At 44.9% G+C, this 16,767-nt stretch overlaps 1 protein-coding gene across 5 annotated transcripts in view; it reads right to left on the bottom strand.

Moving 5' to 3' along the window:
• SLC7A6 (solute carrier family 7 member 6) overlaps window positions 1–16,767 on the bottom strand; it is a 39,780-nt gene that overhangs the window by 5,829 nt on the left and 17,184 nt on the right. For all 5 annotated transcript variants that reach the window (XM_077888144.1, XM_077888164.1, XM_077888154.1 and 2 more), the window contains 5 exons: window positions 9,040–9,165; window positions 6,995–7,139; window positions 6,012–6,135; window positions 5,705–5,808; window positions 1,645–1,741 (listed from right to left, as the gene is read on the bottom strand). In XM_077888144.1, the coding sequence (XP_077744270.1) occupies window positions 1,645–1,741; window positions 5,705–5,808; window positions 6,012–6,135; window positions 6,995–7,139; window positions 9,040–9,165 (596 nt within the window). The remainder of the gene's footprint in view (window positions 1–1,644; window positions 1,742–5,704; window positions 5,809–6,011; window positions 6,136–6,994; window positions 7,140–9,039; window positions 9,166–16,767) is intronic.

Below are 16,767 nucleotides of genomic sequence, written 5' to 3'. Positions count from 1 at the left end.
CCTAAATTTACAAATTCAATGGTATCCCAATCAATATACTGAAAGGATTCTTGTTATTTTGACAAAATAACAAAGTTCACAAAAACAAATATAAAAATACAAATGTGATAATTGCCAGGAAAATTCCAGGGGTAAGAAGAAACTAAAGTATACTCAAAAGAAAAAAAAAAAAAAAAGTATCCTCAAAATAAAATCTTTAAAAAAAAAGGGGGGGCGGGGGGGATGGCTGAGTGGCTCGGTTGAGCGTCTGCCTTCAGCCCGGGGCGTGATCCTGGAGACCTGGGATCGAGTCCCATATCGGGCTCCCCGCATGGAGCCTGCTTCCCCTCTGCCTGTGTCTCTGCCTCTCTCTGTCTCTCATGAATAAATAAAATCTTTAAAAATCAAAAGAAATTCAGTACAGAGCTAAATAATGAAGCTTGATGCTGATGGGGAGGAAGAGTTGAGCTGCTGATACTATAAGGGGTATGTATCATTCACTTGGAACATGAAGCACCATCTACTATATATAAAACTAAAGGCACCTGGCTGCTCACCTAGTGGAGTGTGCAACTCTTGATATCAGGGTTGTAAGTTCAAGCCCCATGTTAGGTATAGAGATTACTTAAAATCTTAAAAAAAAAAATCTATAAAGTGTATAACATGAATAGAAGTCCCTAGGTAGTTTGTATACAACTGCCCTGGCTTTTCTAAATATGATTTAATTAAAATTTTTAAAACAGGAGGAGCACCTGGCTGGCTCAGATGGTGGAATGTGTGACTCTTAATATCAGGATCATGAGTTCTGGCCCCACATTAGGCTTAGAGCCTACTTAAAAAAAAATTAGGGGTGCCTACATGGCTCAGTCAGTTAAGCATCCAATTCTTGATTTTGGCTCAGTCTTGATCTCAGGGACATGAGATTGGGCCCTGCATCCAGCTCTGTGCTCGGCGCAGAGTCAGCTTAAGATTCTCTCTCCTGGGCAGCCCCGGTGGCGCAGCAGTTTAGCGCCGCCTGCAGCCCAGGGTGTGATCCTGGAGACCTGGGATCGAGTCCCACATCAGGCTCCTTGCATGGAGCCTGCTTCTCCCTCTGCCTGTGTCTCTGCCTCTCTCTCTCTGTGTTTCTCATGAATAAATAAATAAATAAATCTTTAAAAAAAAAAAAAAAAAAAGACTCTCTCTCCTTCTTCCCCTCTTCCAGTCATACAATAAATAAATACATAAATAAAATCTTTCAAAAATAAAAATAATCCCACAAATTTTATAATTTTATATTTTTTGTACCATTTGCCCTCCCTCATATAACTGTTTTATATTTTTAAAAAATTTAAGAAACACTGAGAGGATGGGAAGTAGCTTAAAAACCTAGTATAGGGCAGCCCAGGTGGCTCAAGCAGTTTAGCACTGCCTTTGGCCCAGGGCCTGATCCTGGAGACCCAGGATCGAGTCCCACGTCAGGCTCCCTGCATGGTGCCTGCTTCTTCCTCTGCCTGTGTCTCTGCTTCTCTCTCTCCTCTCTGTGTATTCTCAGAAATAAATAAATAAAATCTTTAAAAAAATAAAAAAATAAAAAATAAAACCTAGTATACCTCCCCACCCACAGTCTTCTCATAAAGCCAGGAGAGATTCTACAATTCTCCACACTCCCCCAGCAGAGCTTACATTGAACAGTAAAGCAGGAATGGGTGTAAAACGCTCAATGTGGATCATGGACAGAAGGTCTGGGAGGTGGCCCTCACGGGAGCCCACGAAGAACAACCTAGAAAGATAAGAAGTGTCAGGATGATCCTTTCATTTGGCCATGTAGCCACACTCCTCACTTGGACAAACTACGCTCAGAGCTCTAGAGCTAGGAGGCAGTGTCTCAGGACCATCCCATATTCTCTATACATGCCTAACCCCCACCTTCACCCCTCAACTTTACCCATAGATGTCTCCAACTTCCAACCATTTGTACTTCAACATTATCCAGGAATGCCCTACCCTACTATTGGCCACAGACACCCCCCAGCCCCTCAGCTATGAAACCCACCATCACCCAATGGATGCCTCACCCGGCCATCACTCACTGCCACCCCAATCCACTCCATCAGAGGTACCTCCACTCTAACACCCCACAGATTTCATACTTAACACAATGGCTTTTTAAAGAAGGGCAGCCAGCCTTCTGTTGTGCTCTCTATATATCTTCCCTGAGCTCCTGATATATGATAGGCCAGGATAAGCCCAGGGGCTTAGAGATAACCCAGGTTTCCTCTCTTTAGGGAAAGAGCCCAACTGATTGAGAAGCAAAGCAAGAGAGAAATGAACTACCATCTAGGGTAGTCAGCATCATCATGAAGTACAAAGCACTCAACAGGCTTGGCAGTGGGCTGAGAGAACAAAAAACTTCACAAGAGATGACCACATCTGGGCTGGGAAGAAGAACTGGAGTTTGCCAGAAGGTGAGCAGGTGGGTGGAAACCACCATTGGCAAAGGCAAAAGAGGCTTAAGGAATGAAAGAGGGTGAGCTTCCTGAGGTCAGTACCAGAATGCCTACAGTCCCAGGATAAGGTGCATGAGGAGACAGCTGAGAATAACCTACACATGAGGCCATGCTATGGAGTCTGAACAAACACTGACAGTCTGTTGTGGCTTTGAAGTAAAGGCCTCACAGGATTTGACAGAGACTCTGGTGGCATCATGGAGGCCAACTAAAGCAGGGAGAGGCTAGGGTATAGAAAGAAGGCCAGATAAGAAAGTAGTCTGTGGGGTGCCTGAGTAACACAGTCGGTTAAGCCTCCAACTCTTGATTTGGGCTCAGGTCATGATCTTAGGGTTATGGGGTCAAGCCCCACGTCATGCTCCATGCTCAGCAGAGTCAGCTTGGGACTCTCCCTCTTCCTCTGCTCCTCCCCCACTTGTCAAATAAATAAATCTAAAAAGAAAGTAATTTGCGATAACTATCCCATCAGAGAGGAGGCCTGAATGAGGGTAGACACCGTGGCTGAAGAGAGAACAAGAGAGATATGACCACCTCAATCAAATTTGGTGATCCTGGGACACCTGGGTGGCTCAGCGGTTGAGCACCTTCCTTCGGCCCAGGTCGTGATCCTGGAGTCCCAGGATCGAGTCCCACATTAGGCTCCCTGCATGGAGCCTGCTTCTCCCTCTGCCTGTGTCTCTGCCTCTGTCTCTCCATGTCTCTCATGAATAAAAAAATACATTCTTTTTTTTTTTTTAAAGGTATTTGGACTTTTTTTTTTTTTTTTTTTTTTTATGATAGTCACACACACAGAGAGAGAGAGAGAGAGAGGCAGAGACATAGGCAGAGGGAGAAGCAGGCTCCATGCACCGGGAGCCCGACGTGGGATTCGATCCCGGGTCTCCAGGATCGCGCCCTGGGCCAAAGGCAGGCGCCAAACCGCTGCGCCACCCAGGGATCCCAATAAATACATTCTTAAAAAAAAAAAAATTTGGTGGTCCTTTGAGTGTGTGTCTATGTGTGTGCACATGTGTACATGTGTGAGCTGGGAGAAGAGGGTGAACACCAAGGGAAAAACAAAGAGGTCAAGGAAGGAGAACTGGCAACACATAATATCACAACTAAAGACAAAGCATAAGTGGAGTGCATTTAGATACTTGTGAGCCATCTAGGTGGAGCCACAGGAGTTGATGATAGCATCTGGAAAGGTCACAGGGCAAGATGGTGGGAGTTGGCTCACACAGGTTAATAATCTGTACTAGGTAGAGAAGAAATAGGGTAGAGGGGATGCTAGGAGATACTATGCAGGTACAACAAAAGTGTCTAGTACAAAACCAAAGACAACTACATAGGCAACAAAGAAAAAGTGAGAAGTTAACACAGAAACAATTGTGCATTACCTCAACATCACTGCAGTCCCCTTCATGTCCAGACTCTTACTCTCTGAATCCTCTATCCCCACCCTCAAAACCCAGTTTGGGGTGCCAAACTGTCAATCCCACAGTATAGCTGAGTGAGGTTAAAAGGCACCTACTGTGTAAGTATTTTAAGTTTGGCAGAGCCAATTAGAATGTCTTGGGCACAGCGCCTGAGTGGCTAAGTTAGTTAAGCATCTGCCTTTGGCTCAGCTCATGATCCCAGGGTCTGGGGATCGAGCCCTATGTCAAGATCCTTACTCAGCAAGGAGCCTACTCTCCCTCCTCTCCCTCTGCCTACCCATACCCCCTGCTTGTGTGCACACTCTCTCTCTCTGTCAAATAAATAAATAAAATATTTTAAAAAATAGAATATCAAAAAAAAAAAATAGAATATCTTGGGCATCAGTAAGGGTGAGGTTATGGGAAACACCATCTTTGGGTGGGGTAACTTGTGAAGAGTCACACTCAGTGCAACCTTGGCCACATCAGCTTGAAGTAAAGGAAGAGGACACCATACTATTTTCCAGGACTGATCGCTCTATTGCTCTCCGTAGGGAGGCCCCAAGTACCTGGACTGGGGTGTCAAAACCAGTAAGAAAAGAAATAGGACAAAATATTATTTCTTTTACTAATTCATCCTCTACCTGTTCATGCAGAAGATATTTTTTTTTCAAGATTTTATCTATTTATTCAAGAGAGAGAAAGAGAGGCAGAGACACAGGCAAAGGGAGAAGCAGGCTCCATGCAGGAAGCCCAATGTGGGACTCAATCCCGGGACTCCAGGATCACTCCCTGAGCCAAAGGCAGACGCTCAACCGCTGAGCTATCAGGTGTTCCTCATGTAGAAAATATTTACTGAATGCCTGTTATACTCCCAGCCCTAGGGACAGCAACGTGTATAGGGTGAGTGGAAGAGAAATCAGGAAAGAAGGCTTCCTTTCAAATACCAGAGTGTCACAGAGTCACAGGAGTAGTTTCAGAAGTAGAGGGTAGTAAGCATCACTTGCTATAGGAGTCCATAAGAATAAGAACTAAAAGCAGGCTAAGAAGGAAGTCACCAATACACTTAAGAATATTTTTTAGGTAGCAGAAGTCAAAGTATAATGGCTAGAACAATAAGTGGCAGTCAAAATGCAGACCATTCCCTCAAGAAGTGTATCCAGTAAGGAAGAAGAGAGATGAGAAAAGCTGTTTTGTGACTTCACTGAGCAGAGATGAAGCTTGTGCAGAGCTGCTTCCCAAATGAACATCCACCAAAGAGAAGGGCCAAATGATGAAGCAAAGTGCTAAGAAGAGGGATGGTGCTGGAGCCCTGAGACCAACCAGCTAGCAGGGTCAGCCTGGAAAAGCGGAACTACTCCTTTCTCTGAAACAACAGGAAGGAAAAATGCTCTTATAGATAAGTCTCTACACAGAGAGGAGAGCAGAGCCTACCTATCAGCTTCAGTGATATCTGTGAAGTGAAGGGCAGGGTCACCCTGTACCGATACCTGGTATACAGCAAGTGATCACTAATAATCTTTTAAAGGAAGGAGTCCTGAGCCTACAGTATAACCCACAAGGAGCCTAGAGTATGGTCCCTGACAGGGTCTCTACTCCAGGCTATAACCTTCCTTCCCTCCACTTCTAACCAATCTGTTCTCGCCTCAGATGGAAGTGTGAGCTTCAAGCACACAAATGTCAGCACAAAGGCCGAAATACTCATGCACACAAGTGTACACACACACACATACACACCCTATACATCCAAAAGAGGTAAGAAGGGCTCTTATGGGCTCACCTATATCCTCAGAAGATTAAATATTGCAATCTGTTATTGGTAAAGCAGAAATACATTACCTTGAGGAAGCAAAGATAGATGCATTGAGGCCCCCAAAGCAGGACAGGGCAACGGCAATGGGAATGGTCCAGCTGAACATGCCAAATGTCTGGTCAGCAAATGTCTAGGGAAAGAGCACAGAAGTCACTCAGCACAGACCAGGATTTCATAAGCCTCCTATACCTATGCTTTCAGGACAAACACCATCACTACTGAGCAGCCCACTCTCTGGCCTAGACCCATCATCTCACCCTTCAGAGCTGGAGTGGCTGCAGAAAGAGATTGAGCCATACAGTATCATAAGATGACAAGCAAATAGGGACTCACCACAGCCACAGCATCACTGTCAAGGACATCTGAAATGCTCAGCACTGTGTAATAGGCCACATTGGTCAGGATGTAGATGAGCGTCACAATTGGCATAGAAATCCCAATGGCCAGGGGCAAATTTCTGTCAGGACAAGTGAGACAGGACTACCTAGAATCAACTCTTTTTGGAGTCAGAGTTCACCCAGGGACTTTTCTGAAATTTAGCAGTTCCCTGACTCTAAGTCTTTGAGGCAGGCTCCTCTTTCCCACATTGTCTAAGGTGGGTATGAATCCCATGCCCCTTTCTGCTAAGAAACGAGAGAGAGAGAGAGAGAGAGAGAGAGAGAGAGACCCTTCTCTGTGAAGATAGCTGGGGATCAATATTTGATCCTTGCCACAATAGGACTCATGAGTCCCACTGAAGGAGGAGCAGTGTCCTCCAGGGACTGGAAGCCAGGCTGGGGACCTGGCTGCCCAAAATAAGCTTCTGGCTTCCCAGGCTTCAGTGTCAGCACCAGAGTATGAGGTTCTAACACTTTAGCCCCAGCTGGATCAGCCACTGCTAAATGGAAGACCTCTTCTTTTCTTTTTTTTTTTTTTTTAAGATTTTATTTATTTATTCATAGACACACAGAGAGAGAGGCAGAGACACAGGCAGAGGGAGAAGCAGGCTCCATGCAGGAGCCTGATGTGGGACTCGATCCTGGGTCTCCAGGATCACACCCCAGGCAGGCTGCGCCACCGGGGCTGTCCTGGAAGACCTCTTCTTGAGCAAAGACCTTGGGAATCCTCCAGTGTAAACCTGAGCGTGAATAGCAAGGGGCTTTCCCTCCTTCACTCATCCCCAACCTAGCCCCTTATCCCTCCGAGCTAGAGAAGGAGGAGTAGGGAGAAGAAAGGATGAGAGAAAGAGAAAGGGGAAGAAAGAAGGCAAGTGTGCCCACTATGAGCAGGAGGAGTTCCAGCCAAGTTGGGAAGTGAGAGTGTGATCCCACCGTTACCTTTCTGGGTTTTTGATTTCTTCTGTTACAAAATTAAGGGTGTCCCAACCTGAGTAAGAGAAGAGGGCAGAGTAGAGGGCGAGAGAGAGGTCTCCCATGTCCCAGGAGGAACCCTCAAAGGCGTCTTGAAAGTGCTCAGAGTGTCCTGTGGGGACAAAGGTAAGTAGGGGAAGGAGTTCAGGGAGAAGAAAGAGGAAGAAGAAAGAAAAGAGACATAGTAGGTATAAGGAGAAGAGGAGGAACAGGGAGAGGCAGTAAGAAAAAGGAAGCAAAGATGGGGAAAGAAAGGAAGGTCAAGAAAAAAAAGGAAAAGCAAGTGGGAAGAGGGAAGAAAAAAAAACATAATTTAACATCAAAAGAACAACCATCAGCCATCTCTATACTTTATCACCCCACCCACTCCGTCAAGAAAGTGCATATTCCTCTAACAAACCTATGCAATCTTAGAAAAACAAAGGCATTCCTGGTTGCCTTCTGAAGTGATAATACCATTTCCAGAAAAGCTCTAATAAATTTGCAGTGTCCTCACAGTAGGCCAGAGATCTTCCTCCTTTTTTTAGAAAGAACCCTGTTTCACATAAAGGAAGCATTTTTAATTAACAATTAGACCTTCCTGTGGAACTATCTCTTGTGGCCAAAACCAATGCACAATTTGGGTCAAATAGTTTTCCCATTCTCATGAAAAGAACTCTGTTGCTTTACTTGCAGGAGCTGTGATTACATGTGGCAGGAAATCACAGGCTATGTATGAACTGGGGTCTTCTTATCTCTCATTAGGCCAGGGGTAGGCCTGGGCCACTTCCTCCCTTAGGGAGACAGCCTAGGCACCAGTCATTCTCCTTGGAGGCCTCTGGAGACCATACACTAGAAAGCTGAGGAGGCAGCACCTGCCTGGCCCAGCAGAGAGACCTTTTGGACACACTGGAGGTTTTTAACAAGATCCAGACTTCTAAGGAAGCCTGCTGTCACCCCCTGCAAAAAGTAGACCTAGTCCTTCAATGTGTCAAAAAGGGCTGGATATGCAGCAAGAGAAGGGAAAATAGAGGTTTTTATGTCCCGTGTCAGTCATCATATACAGGAGTGGTTTCCTCAGGCATAGATCTTGGTAGAAGGATAACTTATCTACCGAATTTGACCCCAAGATGTTCCTGAGACTCATGGACATCAAGGTGGCTGGCTGTAGTAACTTGGTACATGTGCACTAAGGTACTGGACCAGCTGCCTAAGAATCACTCAAGGCACTTAAAAACAGAGCTTTCTGAACTCCCGAACCAATCAGTGTTTAATCCAATGGATCTGAGATGGGGGGGCCTCAGCCCCCTCCCCAGTAAATATAAACACGGCTGAGTTTAGAGACAATCTATAAAACTAGGTTGTTAAGTAAGTGATTGAGATCCCCTTAGCCAAAAATACCTTAGGGATTTCCCTAAGAGCTCGGGAAATCTTGTCTACCCTCATTGCCAGTCTACTTTGATTCAGGAATGAAAAGCTTCCTAAGGCCAACATGCAGGAAAGTCAGTGCCAACTTCATACTATTTTAATATTTTCCTGAGAGTTGACTTTGAGACCGAATGTTAAATAGAAGCAAATTCAGATGAAAAGTAAAGGCTGCAAAATAACCACTCATTTCTACATTCCATACCTTCCTTCCCATTCCTCTCAAGGATGGCCAGGTCTTCCTACTCACTGCATGGCAGTCACAGACCAAAAACAGGGCAAGAGCAGGGCTCACTCTATCCCCATCAACTACACTTATGACCCAATTATACATGATCCAGGTTTCAAAAACTCCTAGGCTTCCAGCTGCCTTCTTGCAATGTTCCCAGCCTCCACAAAGGGAAAGCAGCCCTAGGGAGGGACTGTTCAGTTGGCCAAGCCAGCCTGGCCCAAGAAGCTCAGGAACAGATGTCTCACTCTCACTGATAGTCCAGGATACACATAAAAAGAGCTAATCAGTAAAGCCAAGATTCCCTATGTCCTCCTTAGGAAATCCATGCAAACTCCCAGAGTCACCCACCCTCCTTCCCAGCCCAGGCCCATCTTACCCTGGCACAGTTTAACGAGACCCATGACAATGATGGCAATGAGCGCTAGGACCTTGGCATAAGTGAATGTGTCCTGAACACGTGTGCCCCACTTGACATAAGCACAGTTCACAAATGTCAGCAGACCTAGAAGGAAAAACATAACATCACTGACAGGCTTGAGCTGAGGGCATGTGACCCAATCTCACCTTGTAGAAAGCATCACATCTGCCCTATCTGCCTAAAGCAAAGGGGCCAATAGATCAGTCAGAACCAGAAGAATAAGCAATGGAGGGACATCCACCATCCGCTCATCACTGTGGACAAGTAAAGATACAAACGCATGCATTAACACATTCTTAAATTCTAACAGCCAGAATCATTTTTTGGAAATTGCCCCCAGGCCCAGGAATAATGGACTTCACCCACTTTTTCCCACTCAGACTCCCAATGTTCCAAACCATCCAAGGCATAAAACATTTCCATGGCCACAAGAGAGGCCCATCAACAAATGAGGTGAATTTGAATGCAGGTGGCAAGTCACCTAGGAATTACAATGTTTTACATGTAAGTACCTGACAATTTCATATATATCCTCTCAATTAATTCCCACAACCCCAAAATATAGACAACCCTATTCCTGTTTTTAGATGAGGAAACTGGTTGAGAGAGGCAACCTCCCCCACCATCCTCTGCATTTCTATCCAAACCTCCCAATTCTCACTGAGGTCCATGGAGAAGTAAGCTTGCCTGGGCATTCCCTAGGCTCCTGTCTGTGCTGCCGGCTTTAGGGCCCAGCTCCTTGTGGGCTTCAATGATATCCAAGCCCTGTGCTGAGGGTCCCAGCATCTTACCCTGCTAAATAGGGACTTCTCTGACCTACCAGGAGGACACAAGAACAGAATAGGGGTTCTCAAGGGGTTCTACAGGCCTCAAGGGGTTCTACAGTGATGTGGCTAAGTACTGTCACAAGCCTCCAAAAATAGAACTTTTATGTGAACCCCAAACATTATTACCAAATCCTTGGGGCTGATCTTCCAAGCCACCTCTACCTACCCCTACCCATTTTGCGCTCTCTTCTTCAGCCAGAAACTCTCTCCTTACTGGTGCCATATATACACTTAGAAGAAGTGTCCTTTACTCTTCCAGCTGCCACAGCCAACAGCAACTCTCGCTTTCAAGGTCTAGCTCACTCACCACTTCCTCTGTAAAATCTTCTTCAAATATACCAGCCAGTCCCTCACTGAGCTCTCCCTCCCTGAACCCTATAGCACTCCCACTTCACAGCACAGCTTAGTATCTCATGCTATGATCATGTAGACACCTGTCTCAAGAAGGTCTCTCCCTTGGGCATTTGCACAGTCACAAATTATTGGGGAGGGGGGAACAAAATCATATTGTTTTCTTTTCCTTTCTTTTCTTTTCTTTTTAAGATTTCACTTATTGGGACATCTGGGTGGCTCAGCAGTTGAGCATTTGCCTTTGGCTCAGGGCGTGATCCCAGATTCCAGGGATTGAGTCCCACATCAGGCTCCTTGCACTGGAGCCTGCTTCTCCCTCTGCCTAGGTCTCTAAAATAAAAAAGATTTTATTTATTTATTCACAAGAGACACACACACACAGAGAGGCAGAGACACAGACAGAGAGAGAAGCAGGCTCCCCGCAAGGAGCCCGATATGGGACTCGATCCTGAATCCTGGGATTGCACCCTGAGCAGAAGGCAGACACTCAACCACTGAGCCACCCAGGTGTCCCAAGCATATTGTTTTCTTAAGCTTATTGCCAAGAAAAAAGGGGAAATGATAAACTCTGGTTGGAATCAAGATGGTGATGACTTTTCACTTAATCACCGATTCCCTAGAGCAAGGAAACTATCAGAAAATTGACATTCCTCTACTCAAATGGCAGGAGAGCCAAGAGCCTACGGAAATAAACATGGTGGCTAAACACCTCCATGGCACTTTAAGAAATTTCACTCTGTAATACGCTAGCAAGTAACACAAATGCTCACTAGTCAGTCATGGGGAGTGGGAGGCAAAAGTCATATGGGAAGAAAGGCCAAAGGAATGCATGCATGGTGCTGCCCTGCAAATCAAAGTTCGCTATGTGGGGCTAAGCCTAGAACAGCTAGCATAAGGATTACCTGATTAATAGCCCAGTAATCCACAGACCCCAGTGCAATACAGTAAGGATATTTTGAGGTATCTGCCTCAAATTGCTCCCCCTCGCCTATCATGGCTGATTACCCAAGCTGAGCCTATTCAGTTGCCTTTCCCAGGAACATAGTTTGGGGTACCAAAAGACTGAATCTACCTAACAGTAGCAGAGTTGGGAAATATAGCAAGTCAAAGTCACATTCAGACCCTTGTAATAGAGGAACAAAAACCACAAGAAAACAGAGGAAGGAAGCAGAACTATGCAAAGCAGAAGTGAGAGGGCGTGCAGCCTGCGAGAAAAAGACTAACAGAGAAAGATAAATACACGAAAGACAGAGGACAAAGAGACAAGAGACAGAGATAAAGAGACATAAGGGACAAAAAGAGAGAGGGACAAAAAGATGGACATATACATGAAGAAAGAGATTATCTCACCATGCCCTGGCTATGCTCACTATGCTTCTGCCTTGTAGCACCAAGATGTGGATGTGAGATGGAGAAGAGGAGCAGACTTACTCCTCAGCCCCACTGACAGGCACTCCCTCTCCCTCTCACTTCTACCCCTCCTTCCCTCCATCCTGCTACAACCTCCCCCCACCCCCCCAAACACACACACACACTTGCTCCTCTCAGCACAGGAGTAAATATTGCGCGCAATTCAATGACTACTGCCAATAAGTGAAAGAAGGCAGCTCCTCAAGAAGTCCCTGCAGAGCCCATTCTGAAGGACAGTCAGAAAGATACAAAAGAGCCTGTCATAGTGGTTGCCTCTGGGGAAAAAGACCAAAGCACTGGAGAGGGAGAGAGACTTTTTCCATTGTATACTATTTTATACTCTGACTTTTTTACTATGCACATACGCTTCTTCCTCAGTAAAAATTAAACTATTTAATCTAAAACAATGTGCAAAGGAGCAAGGCCAGGAGCAGGGTGAGGCAAGGAAGGCACATAATTTAAGGAGGCACTCACTTTCAGGACCACTTGGAGAACCTGAGGTTGAATACACCCTTAAATGCTGGCCACAGGAGTCTTGCTTGCTTCACTGTACTCTCAGCTCTGCCAGAGAACAGAGAGCTCTGACAACAGTCTACCAAACAGAAGCCAAGTCCCCTGAATGTTTTCCTGATTCTAATTAAGAAACATTTCACCATCTAATCCCCACCCCTCCAAACATCCCAAAATTCCCATCCCCATCTAGTGCCATAGAGTCCATCAGAGCCCAAGCACAAGACTGGGCCTGGAGGCCAGGTGCTCAGATAAAACTACCACAATGACAACATCCAAGCCTTCCCTCCTCTCTAGATCTCATCTCCTTGCTGGAAAGCCTGCACCAATGAGTGTGGGGTTTGTGTGAGGGTCTTCAAGCTCTGGGGGCTTGTTGCTGGGAAAGGAGTACTCAAATAGCAGATCCACACCTAAAGCAGAAACAAATGCCCAAGGTCGCTTTGTGGCAAAAACTGCTAGTTATTTTTTAATATCTGTTCTTCCATTTTTCCTTACTAATAGAAACTTTAGCTAGGGTCTAGGTTGCCCAAAACTTTTTTTTAAAGATGCATTTATTTATTCATGAGAAACACAGATTGAGAGAGAGAGAGAGAGGCAAAGGCATAGGCAGAGGTCTCCTCACAGGAAGCCTGATTCAGGACTAGATCTTGGATCCTGGGATCACAACCTGAGCCGAAGGCAGGTGCCCAACAACTGAGCCATCCAGGCGTCCCAGGATTGCCCAAAATTAAGCTGACATTTACCAGGCTTTCTTGCAGGCAGGTATGGCCAAATAAGTAAGTTCTTGCCCCAGCATATAAGCAAAGTTTCATATAAAAAAGGCCTCAGGAAGTCTCTTTGAAGGACAGAGCCTGCCTTTCTTTGTCTTTCCTGTCAGCCACAGTACAGACTTGACAGCTGGGGCTTGAGTAGCCACCTTGGACGACCAGCTAAAAGTCACACGCTGAGGATGGCAGAGCAGTAAGGCAGAAGGAAGGAACCTGTCTCCCTGAAAAATTCTGAAGTCATCCTACCAGCCTCACACTGCCTACCTTAAATATGTGAGAGAAATAAACTTCAGTATATTTGAGCGATGCTGCTTTTGGTTTTCAGGTGCTTAAAATCCAAATTAATCCTGGGTAATACATGCACTCTAAGAACTATGCCCCTCATATTCTCTTTCTGATGAGGAGGAGCTCGTTTGGCAATCTGCAGCTACAGTCCCAGTTATGCTGACAGTCACAGCTCCCTTTTCCACAGCAACGAGGAGAAGAAGGAACCCTTCCAATTTCTCCCAAAAACAAGCTGGATGTTACTAAGAGGCACTCAAGGACAGAGGAATGCAATCCTTAACAACAGCAGCAACATGGTGGAAGAAAAAAAAAAAAGCAGGGGAGAGATATCTACAAGTCTATTAGGAGAAAATTGTTCTATAACAGTCCAAGAAAGGTAAACCCTTCCAAATGGAAATCCTGGAATCTGGAGCTACCTCTTGGGATGCATATGAATATGTCAGGTATATGCCTTTTTAAGAATCCTCCTTGTTTTTAATTACACAAATATATACATTTAGTCTTATTATCAAACAATTCAAGCTCTATACATGGGTAGACTCCCGGGTCTTTGAGGCTATGGTAAAGACCCAGTCCTTCTGAGGCATGTCACTTCAGAACACGAAAGCTGTTGATCCATAACAACTGACCAAAATAGGGGAGCATATGTTTACTTCTCAGAACTCTGCCCAGGCCAGAGTCCAAGACAATAAGAGACAACAGAAAACTATTTAGGCACTATCAGTGTTTCTTCACTTCAGTCTCCCGCTCAGAAGTCTCCCTCCCCCATCTCTTCCTGTTCCTGCTCCTATTTCTCCTCTTCCTGTTCCTCATCACTGTCAGCCTTCCCAAACAAATCCTGGGGGGTGAGGGAAATGGAGACTTAGCAGTCAGCAAGCCTCTGCTTTGATACCAGTGTCAATGCTGAATGACTTCTATATGGACACCTTCACGGCAAACATTCTCTAATGACGTGTGTAAGCCTACACAACAGGCCGGACTCCACAAAGATAAACAATGTAAGACAGAAAAATCACCCTTCCACAATCAAATCTACTACTCCTGCTCACCTGAGTTACCAAGAATACTGTTGGTCACCAGGCCAGAGAAGGGACCTATGGACCTCAAGAACTGTCATTTCCCCTGACAGTCCCATAAGAGCCTCTAAGCACACTGAGCCCAGTAGGCAGCCAAACGCCCCACCCGCCATAGAACCACGCTCCGGAATATATATGAATAAAATGCACCTTTAGGCTAGAGCTTCTCAACTTCAGCAATATTGACATTCTTTGTGTGAAGCTGTCCTGTACTTTATAAGATGCTCAATAGCACCCCTGGTTTCTACCCACTGGATGCCAGTAGCACCCCTTCCCAGCAGGTGTGACAACCAAAAATGTCTCCAGACTTTTGCCAAATGTCTCCTGGTGGGCAAACTCACCTCCGGTTGAAAACCACGCTCTCAGAAAATGAGTAGCTAAGATAGTCTGAAATCTAAGAAAGTTGCTAGGCTCTCTCTGCCAGTGTAACCTGGGAATAGGGTGGGGGGCAGCTGAAAAGCCAGGATCTGAAACAGCAATACCTTCAAGGGCCAAAAAGGCAATGCGAGTGAGCAACTAGGTATAAAACAAGAGGGAGGGGTGCCTGGGTGGCTCAGTCAGTTAAGCTTCTGCCGTCAGCTCAGGTCATGATCTCAAGTTCCTGGGATGGAGCCCCACACCAGGCTTCCTGCTCAGTGGGGAGTCTGCTTCTTGCTCTCCCTCTGCCTCCCCCTTGCTCCCTCTCTCTCACTCTTGCTCTCAAATAAATAAAATCTTAAAAAAAACAAAAAGACTATAGCTTTACATATTTAAAAAAAAAGCCCACAAGAGGAAGTAGAGGGCTGTGATTGACTAAAGAATGCATGTTCCTTTAAAGGGAGCAACCACTAGGCAAGGCAGCTGATTGTGTCAGGAAGGAATTTGGGTCCAAGGTTGCCAAACTTTTGATTTTACAACAGAAAATGCTGGTCCTGATTTTCAAATGTTGCCAAATAATTCAAAATTGCTTACAACACTAGGCCAAACAAATATATCTGTGGGTCAAGTCTGGCCCATGAGCCACCAGCTTGCAGCTCCGACCTACAGTTGTTATATGGAGAATGTTGTGCCCTTTCTTCTAGAATAGAACTTTAACTGCCTAGCTTGCATGGCTATAATTTCTGTAGACAGTTTCCCAAATAACAACCTGGACCCCTCTTATGTCTTAATTTCAAGACTAACTTAATTCTCCTATCCTACCTAAATTTCAGCATGGAATCAGTGCAGATTTTTGTATTTTTCCCCCTAATTATGATCTATTTGGTCGTTTCCAATTTTTTTCTCTTAAGACCAAGCTGCGGGCAGCCCGGGGGGCTCAGTGGTTTAGCGCTGCCTTTAGCCCAGGGCGTGATCCTGGAGACCTGGGATTGAGTCTTAAGACAGGCTACCTGTGTGGAGCCTGCTTCTCCCTCTGCCTGTGTCTCTGCCTCTCTGTGTGTTTGTCATGAATAAATAAATAAAATCTTAAAAAAAAAAAAAAAGACCAAGCTGCTCTCACTGCCACCCCCGCCCAGAGAGATTCCCTTCGGCACATTCCAGCTTTGTCTGATGATGCATCAACACAATTCTACACCCTAAGTTCCTAGAAGGTAAGCTGAACCCCACAGTCTTGTCCATTAGGACGGGACATCATTTTATGACTTAAGCTCATCTCTGACAAGTTCCTACCTGAAGGTACACGTTAGGGGAAAGCCTGGGCTTCTGGGATAGGGGCCTGAAGGAATTCTGATAGTGAGTGATCTGGGTAAAAGTACACTTGAATAAAAGAAGCTACAGATACCATGACTGTACTTCTAAGAGGCAAGATCTCTCCTCCAATCAAAAGAGCAGTTCCTAGCAAATAAACAAACAAATAAATAAAACAAACAGTTCCTGGGAATGGGGTTCCTAAGCACAAAAACAATGAGGAAAATCATAAAGGAAAAAAGATTTACCAATAAAAGTCTTCTGTACATGGAAAATTATATATAGAGGTGTCCTTTCACTGAGTTACCCTTGGAATTCACCCTAAGGCCATACACATAGGCACTCCCTGGTGCTCTGATAAGAGCACAAAGTCACAAAACCTTCTAGAAGGAAACTGGGTAATAGATGAAGAATCTTCAAACAGTTTATTTCTTTAGACATAGGTATTTCTCCTGTATAATTAATTCTACCCTAAAAAAAAGATGCAAAAACTCTGAATTTTATATACAAAGAAAACTACTTACATGTTCCTAAACCATGTTTTCTAAGAATATCTAATGAAAGGGATTAAATATTAAAATTTTTAAGCATTATACAAATCACAGAGAGAATGATCTCAAGAGTACCTTTAAAAACTGAGATAAGCACCGAAAAAAATACTAGAAGGTATTTCACACAAACAGCAGTAGTAGTTCTGTGGAGTTAAAATTATGGGTGATTTTTCTTTTTTCTATTTTTTTTTTTTTTTTTGCATTTTCAAAGTGCCTGTAATGTCTGTATTATCTTTAAGTAATA

Source organism: Canis aureus, chromosome 3 (genome assembly GCF_053574225.1).
Source record: "Canis aureus isolate CA01 chromosome 3, VMU_Caureus_v.1.0, whole genome shotgun sequence".
NCBI classification, from domain to species: domain Eukaryota; kingdom Metazoa; phylum Chordata; class Mammalia; order Carnivora; family Canidae; genus Canis; species Canis aureus.
Note: the sequence above shows the minus strand (reverse complement) of the source record. Positions and strands in the feature narration are given on the sequence as shown.